Genomic DNA, 9,604 nt, shown 5'->3' on the forward strand with positions numbered 1-9,604 from the left:
AACTAGATGAAGATTTGGAACAGCCGAAAAATCTTGACCCTCAACAAGAGTATGCGGAGAATATGGAATATTTCCAAGAGTCTAAAAAAAATTCGGCTGACATAGTAGAAGAATATCGAAAAATGTTTGCCGACATACAAAAGACTCCAACATCAGATGAAAATATTCAGCATAGAATGGAAGAACTGAAAAAAATGTACACAAATACAACAACCCTTTTTACTTACGAGCATTTAACGTTTCAATCTTCGGATGAACTCGGTGAAAATAAAAGGTTAAATTTCAAGAAAACATATAGAAATGAAACATTGTTTAAAGTTCATTCAGAACCTAACCAAGATGGAAACAAACCTACTTTTGTTTCTGCAGACGATGGAACTACAATGAGATGGGGTCATAAAGCTAACCCGGATAGGTGGTTCATAAACTTACAACCACAATTCCAAGAAGTTGTAGACGCAATGGAAGTCAATGGTGAACCAGATATAGCTGGTATTTTCAGCGCGGCTTTAATGCCATTGAAAGATATGAAACATGCAGATATTTTGGACCAGTATGAAATGAACATGGCTGATGGAAATATAACACCTGACGTTCTAGAACATTTATCTCAAAGAACTACACAGAACCATAAGATGGTATATTTGGTGAAGAGTTTAGAAAGAAAGTTAGGGAGAGAGAAGGAAGAGAACCTATTGTACATGACCTTGCAAACGAAAGTTTACAAAATGTCATAAAAACTTACTTTGCAGACAATGAACGAGAAGGGATGAATATTTAAGAAAACTCAAATGGACAGTACCAAATGAAATGTTAGTATTGAAAAACATGTTCCTTGACAAAATAAAACCAACTACAGAAATAAACGACGCAAGACTGAAAGATTGGGTAAAAGCTTTCCCATTCACAAAAGATATAGTTGGTAACATGGAAAGAAAACCAGAATGGCTACAAAAACATATATTTGGAAACGAGCTTATTCCATATGGACAGGCACTGTTTGAAGCGCTTGAACCGGAAACTCAGGAAAGAGTCATGCAAACAATACGCGAAGACTCAAATACAGACTATGACAAACTCTTTCTAGGATATAGGTTACCTGAGATGGGCGACCAGAGCCAAAAGGCAAAAAGGACATGGGAAATTTGCAACATACTAGATGAACATAATGCAAAGATGCAACAACTTCAAGCAGAGGGCAATGAAGGAAAAAGAAGAGTTAAAAACTCAGTCAGGAAGAAAGTAAAGCTTGGTCCACGTGGGTTCTATTATGACATATAAATCCAACTATTCTATATTTTTACTCATATGAAATGTACGCCGCTCAGAATATAACGCCAACAGTTTTGGATGCTATGAATGGAAATGTTTCCGAATGGTATAACGAATGCGACAATGCCATTAGAAGGTCAGAAATAGTTCCTGGAACTTACGAATATACAACTGCTGTTTCTTATGGAAACGTAGGTGAGTTTGGAGAAGGTTCTTCAACAACAGTAGATATTGCTTGCGACAGGTTTCATATAATTTCTATTGACAACTCTTTCTTATACGTGGAACAAGACATTGAAATAAAACCTTCTGCCAAGTTGTCTGACAAGAAAGGTTGCAATGGAATTTTCTATGTCGGATACCAATATGCTCCAGAAGTTTTCATGGGATATAAGATATATTCTAACTCTGACTTAGTTCAAACAGTAACATGGGCAAACTATGAATGGTTCGCTTTGAGAAACTCAGTACAACCACAAGCTAGAGAACAAACAGACCAGTATGCAACTATTGAGAAAATAAGAAGACTTGACCCTAACGTTCCAGGAGTTTATGTTAACCTTTCTGGTTCAATGGAAAGCAGTAACCAAAGTAAAACTGAAACTTAGAGTTCCTTTGTCATCTTTCCTCATCTTCAGGTTTTTAAGATACTTGCCAAACTGGGCAGGAAAAATTTCTATCGAACTTACTCCAAGCAAAAATAACTTAGTCATTGCACCAACACAAGACCCATTCACATTCTGTAGCTGGAACTGGTGGAGCCAAGTTTGTGACTTTTGCAAAGACAAAGTTGACTTAGACTTTGGTTTCTCAAACTTCAACACTGAAGTAAACTACTATTTCAATGCTGCTGGAACTGCTTGGGACCCAGTTAAGTTCACATGCGAAAAATTTGAATGCAAGAGAATAGAAAGCAGACTTGCAGTCTATATGTTGGACCCAGATATTTCAAATGCTTTAGCTGCCAAATATATTGCAGTTCCACTTATGTTCCCTATACACCAAATATCTGTCAAAGACTTTGCAGGTGAAGTTGGAAACCAAAGTGCTGACCCAGGTGCAAGAACAGATATTGCCTTAACAACTGCAATGAAACATGCAGATACTATGTTTGTACTGTTCAGACGAACTATAAATGACTATTCTTGTTTCTACAACCCTGGTATTAAATATCATATAAACATAGATGGCAAATATTATCCAAGAGAAGAATATTCTACAGTTGAGGATATGAGGTCATACAACTTGACATTAGATGCTATGAACTTTAACAACAACTTCACAACAACCATTAACCCTGAAATGCAAAGTTCTATTATGCCATATGTGAAAGTATGGACTCATACAGGAGGTCAAAAAACTCAATATACAAATGGAGACCGTTCAAACTTTTGGCTTGGCATTCCATTTGCTGACTCAGAAGACTTTATGGGTGGTATTTCAACTGTTGGTACTGTACAAATACAATATACTGGTGACAGAGACGGTCCAGATGAATTGAAGCAAAGAAGTTTACAAAACCAATAGCACTTTTCACGGAAGATGCTCTTTTGAAGATTCGTTCGATGAAACCTGCTGGGGCTCCTCAGATTGGTATAACGACAGCTTCCATCGAGCAGATTTTGGCAGCAGGTCAGTAAGTTGTTCTTGAACTGACTTCTCTCCGTCAAATATTGACAGTACGCCAGTTTTGACATAAATTGTATTATAAACTTACCTTTAGAAATATCGGTCAGTTTTGTTGTTATATTTTTGTCTGCTTCAAGAACTTTCACCATCTCGGTTATACCAACTTTCTTTGCTTTATGAAAATATTTTGGTTCAGCAAAGACTGCTATTCTATAACATTTTCCATTGTTTGTGTAAAGAACTATTCTATCAATGAACTTGTATTGTTTGTGTGTGTAAACTTTGTTTTGCTTCAATTCGAAGAGATACTCAAATACGTCCATCTTTTTATTCTAAGTAAAATGTCATTTCCGAAAAATAGAAGCGTAAGTGTTTCAAAAGGTTTAATGGCGGTGGCAGATGTGAAGTTAAATTCACCAACTCAAACAAACAGTCAAAGTGTTGTTGTCAATGTCAAAGAAAGAGATGTTGAAGTGGGGAAACCATACGAAGACGAAGATGGTATAACAATAGTTCCTGTAAAAGAACCAACATACCCTGAAGTTAGCAGAGACTTAAGTTCTGTTGCAGATATTCGAAAGACTACCAACAACTTAAAGACAAACTTAAAACTCAGGAGAAGATTTGTCAAGCTTTGGGTATAATGTTAAACTTGGTTCGACACAACCCTGTAAAAGTGAACTCATATGTCATCGCACCTCATGAATTTTGAAAGAACTATTGAAACTTTTGACAGAGGCAGACGATATAAACATCAAAGAAATAGAACCCGACATTGCTTGCTGTGGTGTTTCATACAATGTCATTGACAAGATATACGTTATGAAAGGAGGTGAAACGTTGAACTTAAAATATAGTTTCCCAGACGTCATAAAAATATTTGACGACCACAACATTTCATTAAAATTTATTTGCTAAGTAAATGGCAGAAGACATAGTGGTTTATACTATTACGACTAAAAACCCTGAGTCATATAATTCTATAACAACAAACTTACAAAGTCCTCAAGGACGATATTGTAAACTAACCTTAAACACAATGACGACTAAAGCCTGTTTTGCTCTTTTGACACCAGAAGACTTTATTGTTGTGAATGGTAAAAAATACTTCTTTGAAGATACTTACTCAGATATACCACCAACAGGTTTTGTTGACTTATTTAATACTTTAAGGACGGATGTAACATGTGCTGCAACTAGAGCAGGTTTCATTATGTTTGGATGTCCGACTGAGTTTACTATAAACGATATGAGCTATAATACAAAACTTATATCTGGTTTTTACTACCAACAGTTTCCTATAACAGGAAAAGGTGTCATACAAGGAATGTCTGTTCCATTGACTTTAAGTACACCTATTTTATATATTGTTTCAAACTTAGGTTCAAAGTGCTATTCGAATGTCGACAGAAACTACTATGACCAAAAGATACTCATGCGTATAAACAACACTTTCTCTGCTGGTTTGCCTATTGTTCATTCGAATGCAGAGTTTTCAGCTTTAGTAAACTCAAACACTTTAGCAAACATAAACTTAACCTTAGTTGACGCAAACTTTGTTCCTGTAAAACTTTTATGTCCTATGTATTTGTCAATGACGGCAGAAAGTTTCGAATTGGAAGATGCAACTGGTGAAAGTATTGTACTACAAGAACAACTTCAACAACAAATAGCTCAAGAACAACAAATGCAACAAATAGCTCAAGAATAAAAAAAATATTTTTTTTATTTTTATAAAAATGTACAGAATAGATGTTTCAGATTTTTATGACTTCCAAGCTTCAGAAATATGTGTCCATTTAGAGACTATAACAAAGCAGTCGAGAATTTGAAACGTTTAGTCATTTATGTCGACTCTGCCCCAGAATGTTATGTCATGAAAGAATGGGATGTTGTCTTTAACAAACCAAGAGCAACCATAGTTTCAGAACAAGAATGTAGACAGAAACTTAAGAAAATAAAAGTTGTACAAGTTGGTATGAAGATGTTAGATGCTTGGGATATCTTATTGTCAAAGTTAGAAGATTTTTCAGTTCGTGGTATAAAGTTCTATACACCTTCTCCAAACTTCTATTCTATCTTCACTGGATATAAATATGAACAAGTAGAATGGAAAGAAAATGTTATAGAAGCTTGGTTAGACCATGTCAAAGAAATTATATGCAATGGAAACGAAAGAGTCTATGAGTATATCTTATGTTGGTTTGCAAACATCTTACAACATCCAAGTGCTAAAAATGAAACTGCTCTCATTATAATTGGAAAACAAGGAACTGGTAAGAACACTTTCTTTACAGATATCTTATGCAAACTGTTAGAGGGCTATTCGAACCCTAATATGACAAACTTAGAAAACATCTGCGGTAAATTTAACTCTTCAATAGAGAATATGAAACTTATAGTATGTAACGAACTTCAAAGTATAGATACAACAAAGGTTTTAAACTCAGATGCTTTGAAGAGTCTTATAACAGACAAAGTTGGAGTTGTTGAAAGAAAATATAAAGACCAAAGAGTTTGTGAAAATGTTGCAAACTTCGTCATGGTTTCAAACAATGTTGTTCCGATGAAGTTAGAAAGTTCTGACAGAAGATATGTAGTTGTCAGAACGTCAGATTCTCATATGCAAGATACAGAATATTTTGACGCTTTGTCAGAAACTTTGACATCTGACTTTTACAACCACTTGTTCTCATATTTTATGACATTAGATATTTCAAAGTTCAATCCAAGACAAATTCCACATACCGAAGAGAGACAAACGTTGTTAGAAGCAAACAAGAGTGTTTATGAACTGTTTATAGATGAGACTAACTTTGAGTGTTTAGATGAAAGGTCATTGTACGACTCGTATAAACAATATTGTCAAGAGTATGGTTATATGACAGCGTCTAAACGAACATTCTTGGCAAATGTCAAAAGTCTTTTAGACATACAGAACGGCGTATATACAAAGAAAAATTTTTATGAGTAAATTTTAAAAAAAATCTTTTTTTATCCGATAGAAAAGATGGCAAAATTCATCTCAGTAAATAAGTACATGACAGAAGTCAAAGATAAGTTAGCTCCATTCGCATATTTGAATGTTTACTTCTACCATTTTGAAAAGTCTTCATTCAGCAAAGTTTGGAACATCGAACCAGTTAAGTTTGCTATTGTGACTAAAAATGGTGCGAAATTTGAAGACTTAGACATAGAAGGTTTGTTAGCAGTCAAAGAAAATTTTGACAGAAGGTTCTCAAACCTTAAAGAAGGCAAAGCATACAAACTTGTTATACCTTATGAACCAAAGAAAGCAGACGACTATGAATATTATGAGTCTAAGATAGTTGAAGTTCAAGGTAAATTGGGTAAAAAGATTTTAGAGTCTAAGCCAGTGTTTGCTCCTAAAGAGGAAGAGAACATTGACATTGACCCAGAAATGTTCTAAAAATAAAATTTTATTTTTACATGTCAAATTTCTTTTTCTCTGGAACTGGTTCAGGTTCTTTTTTCTCTTCTTCTACTTTCTTTTCTTTCTTTTCTCTCTTCTTCTTCTTCTTCTCTGGTGGAGTTATGTCAAATTTGGCGCAACCATATTTATGTAAAAGTTCTTTGTCCTTTAATAGCTCTTCTATTCTGTTTCCTATTTCATCTTCAAGAACAGCGCATGTGTCTTCTTTGCATTCTAAGAACTTTTGTTGGACTTCATCTTTCCAATCGGCGTCATCTCTGTCAACAAGTCTGTCATTGACAAATTTTAAGACTGCTCTTTGTAATGTTTTATGGTTCTTGTCATATTCCCAGAAACAGAACTTTAGAACAAATTCACCTTTCTTGTTTACACTATGTAAGATTTTATGGTCGACAGATGTTTTGCTGTCGAAAAGTTTGTCTCGAATATAGATAGCGAAATCGCTAGACATTTTCAAAAAGATAAAAATTTTAATTTTTCTAAAAATATGTTAGAAAAAAAGTTTGCTGACATTGACAAAAATTTGAGAATGTTTTAAATAAGAACAAGAGGAAGTTGGAAAATGCTCAGATAAAGCCATACATGACAAGTTCTTATTTGCTCAGAATGGTATAACAGGTCTAATCGCACCACCTGGGTCGGGTAAGACTTTCACTTATCTTAAAATGGCTGCACAACAACAAGAACTAGATGAGAAGAACCCATTCTATGAGTTGTTATTTGTAGTACTTCTGGTCAATTTGACCAAACCGTCAATTCGTTCAAAGATATTATAAAGAAGTCTAAGTTAGTATGTATAAAGGATACTGAGTTGTTAGATTGGATAAAGAAGTACCAAAGAAGAGTTTTGAAGTATAATGCTATAAATGAGTATATAAATTCTAAGTTTAAAGACCCAAATGAGGAAATGCAGAGAATATTAGAGAAGAAACACTTCAGAAACAAACAGAAAGAGATAGAATACATTTCGAAGAAATTGCAATCGTACGATTGGAAAACGTACCCTCATAGGTGTCTTCTTATCTTAGATGACTTTGCTTCTCATCCTTTGTTAAAGAATAGAGAACAAGACATGTGTCGAATTCTTAAGAAGCTCAGACACTTTAACATCTCAGTTGTCATTTGTGTACAGACAGCAAAGAGTTTAAGTAAGGATGTTAAAAGAATACTTACTGACATTATACTTTTCCCTGGATTGTCCGAAGACGATTTCATGGAACTTATGAAAGAGTCCATGGCAGGTAAGTTTGACAGACATGAACTATGGGAGAAGTACAAAGTCATACAAGACCCTCATACTTCTTTCAGAATTCATATCTACGCAAACAAAGTTCAAATTGTAAAAAGTCAGCAAAAATAATGTTTATGTTAGAATGTTAGATCTAACATGTTTTCTAACATGTTTTCTAACATAACTATTTACAAGCGTTTTACATGGTATATGTTGCGATGGTTCATGACTCTAAACAATTTCGTGGCTTCAATTTCTTCTTTTAGTACATCGAATGTTTTAACGATACCGAAAGTTTCTTTATACTTCTTCTTGACGTCAGATAGAAGGAAATCGTCAGCTGTTGGATAGTTTTTGTTTAGAAATGTCAACATGTCCATTTTATCTTCTGCTGGTTTCTCTGCTTCTTTCTTTAAATCTGCATAGTCGTTTCGCATACGTTCTATCTCTTTGACGGAGTAGTTATATTTCCTCATTGCTGCTTTACATTTAGAACATTGTGGGTTCATTTTTGCGTTATATTCTGAAACCTTACCTGCTAAAACAACTAAGGCGTCAATGGTTTTCTTCATCTCGAACATAGCGGGTTTTATTTGTTCGTTCCATACCTTACCCCTACTATCTTTATCTCTTATTTCCCAAACACATTTTGCAACTAATGAAACAAAGTTGTCGTAGGTCTTAAATTCTTCGGATTTGTATATGTCAGAGATGTTCTTATATACCATGTCGCAGTCTTTGTCCATGACTTTGTGGTTGCAATGAAATCCAAGAAACTCATAGTTAACCTTTCGTATGAACTTCTTTATTTCTACTGAGTCAGTCAGTCCGACTTCTATTTCATCGAATTCTGGAATAGTGAGTTTTTGTTGTTGGATTTCAGGAAGTTTAGGTAAATGGTCAATAATATCCTGCATTTCATAAAGATACTGTTCATTTGTTTCATCTTTCGCACTACAGTCTAAATTACTTGTTAAAAGTTCTTGCTTTATCTTCTGGATTTTTGTTTCGAAAGTATATGAAGAAGGAATGAAGCTTTTCATCTCTACTAACATTGAAGTTGGGTTCATGACTAACGAGTTTGGTGCTGTTGTTGCTAACATGTTCTTACAATAAAAATAAAAAATATTTTTTTAAAAAAACCAACTTTATTTTTTATTTCGGGAAAATTCATGATTTTCGAGAGTTTTAGACCATGTTAGAAAACGTGTTAGAAAACATGTTAGATCTAACATTCTAACATAAATTATATTTTTGGTGTAAAATTCATGAAAATTCAAGAGTTTTAGACCATGTTAGAAAACGTGTTAGAAAACATGTTAGATCTAACATTCTAACATAAATTATATTTTTGCTGAATTCAGCAACAAAATTCAAATTGTAAAAAGTCAACCTTGAAAAATGTAAGTGTTTAGTCTTAGTAAGATGGTAGCTTCTTAAAGCAAATACCATTGCTGAGTTTTATGTACGTGAAGAGAAGTACAATGAATTCAATTACGAGTACAATTGCAATGACAACTAAGGCAACTATTTTTGTCTTTTTGCCAGCAAGGGTACTTCTTCTCTTCCAATGGTTCGGGCAGAACTATACTCACTCATGAGAAATGCCAAAACGGTTTAATAGAAAAAGTGTCATTTTTTCATGTCCGAAGACTCGAAGGTGCAACACTTCCAAAATACCGACGAACTCAGAAGAGCAGCATGGCAGTATGTTCTTGACAACTTCTTTGAGTTCTCCAGGTACACCTTGGAAAATGCTGAAGAACTCCGACACAGAGAATTTGGAGAAATTGCACTCCAATACTACCTTGACAAACAAAGGGTAAACAAAGGGTAAAATAAGACTAAAAACTTAACGTTTAAAAAGTGACATTTTTATGAGCTCCGAGTCACCGAGAAAACTTGGTCAGATGTTAGCAGCTTACTTCCCCGAGGAGGATGGAAGCGTTACATACATCAGGTTCAAAAACAACGAACCTGGAATTGCGTACAAAATTCGCAATTACATGACCATGGAA

The 9,604-nt window shown here is 34.4% G+C and overlaps 6 protein-coding genes and 2 pseudogenes across 8 annotated transcripts, besides 1 other annotated feature; 6 read left to right on the forward strand and 2 right to left on the reverse strand.

The window, feature by feature from the left end:
• Positions 1-828: 828 nt before the first annotated feature.
• Positions 829-1,281, forward strand: TVAGG3_1063070 (protein of unknown function, DUF4106 family; the record flags this gene model as incomplete). Its single annotated transcript, XM_053888401.1, has 1 exon — positions 829-1,281. The coding sequence occupies one exon, from the start codon at positions 829-831 to the stop codon at positions 1,279-1,281; it is 453 nt and encodes a 150-aa protein (XP_053744465.1).
• An 86-nt stretch (positions 1,282-1,367) lies between these two features.
• Positions 1,368-8,687: a mobile genetic element.
• TVAGG3_1063090 (uncharacterized protein) lies at positions 4,337-4,612 on the forward strand (the record flags this gene model as incomplete). The annotated part of the gene is made up of 1 exon (XM_053888402.1): positions 4,337-4,612. One exon carries the CDS (start codon positions 4,337-4,339, stop codon positions 4,610-4,612), a length of 276 nt encoding a protein of 91 aa, XP_053744466.1.
• Positions 4,641-5,207, forward strand: TVAGG3_1063100 (annotated as a pseudogene). The gene has a single exon. A coding segment is annotated over exon 1 (567 nt).
• On the forward strand, positions 5,240-5,875 carry TVAGG3_1063110 (uncharacterized protein; the record flags this gene model as incomplete). The annotated part of the gene is made up of 1 exon (XM_053888403.1): positions 5,240-5,875. One exon carries the CDS (start codon positions 5,240-5,242, stop codon positions 5,873-5,875), a length of 636 nt encoding a protein of 211 aa, XP_053744467.1.
• TVAGG3_1063120 (protein of unknown function, DUF4108 family) lies at positions 5,912-6,331 on the forward strand (the record flags this gene model as incomplete). The annotated part of the gene is made up of 1 exon (XM_053888404.1): positions 5,912-6,331. One exon carries the CDS (start codon positions 5,912-5,914, stop codon positions 6,329-6,331), a length of 420 nt encoding a protein of 139 aa, XP_053744468.1.
• Positions 6,348-6,757, reverse strand: TVAGG3_1063130 (annotated as a pseudogene). The gene has a single exon. A coding segment is annotated over exon 1 (410 nt).
• Positions 7,263-7,715, forward strand: TVAGG3_1063140 (protein of unknown function, DUF4106 family; the record flags this gene model as incomplete). The annotated part of the gene is made up of 1 exon (XM_053888405.1): positions 7,263-7,715. The coding sequence occupies one exon, from the start codon at positions 7,263-7,265 to the stop codon at positions 7,713-7,715; it is 453 nt and encodes a 150-aa protein (XP_053744469.1).
• Positions 7,775-8,503, reverse strand: TVAGG3_1063150 (organellar and viral DNA polymerase type B; the record flags this gene model as incomplete). The annotated part of the gene is made up of 1 exon (XM_053888406.1): positions 7,775-8,503. One exon carries the CDS (start codon positions 8,501-8,503, stop codon positions 7,775-7,777), a length of 729 nt encoding a protein of 242 aa, XP_053744470.1.
• Positions 8,688-9,604: the final 917 nt, after the last annotated feature.

This window comes from Trichomonas vaginalis (assembly GCF_026262505.1).
Source record: "Trichomonas vaginalis G3 chromosome Unknown ctg_18, whole genome shotgun sequence".
NCBI classification, from domain to species: domain Eukaryota; phylum Parabasalia; order Trichomonadida; family Trichomonadidae; genus Trichomonas; species Trichomonas vaginalis.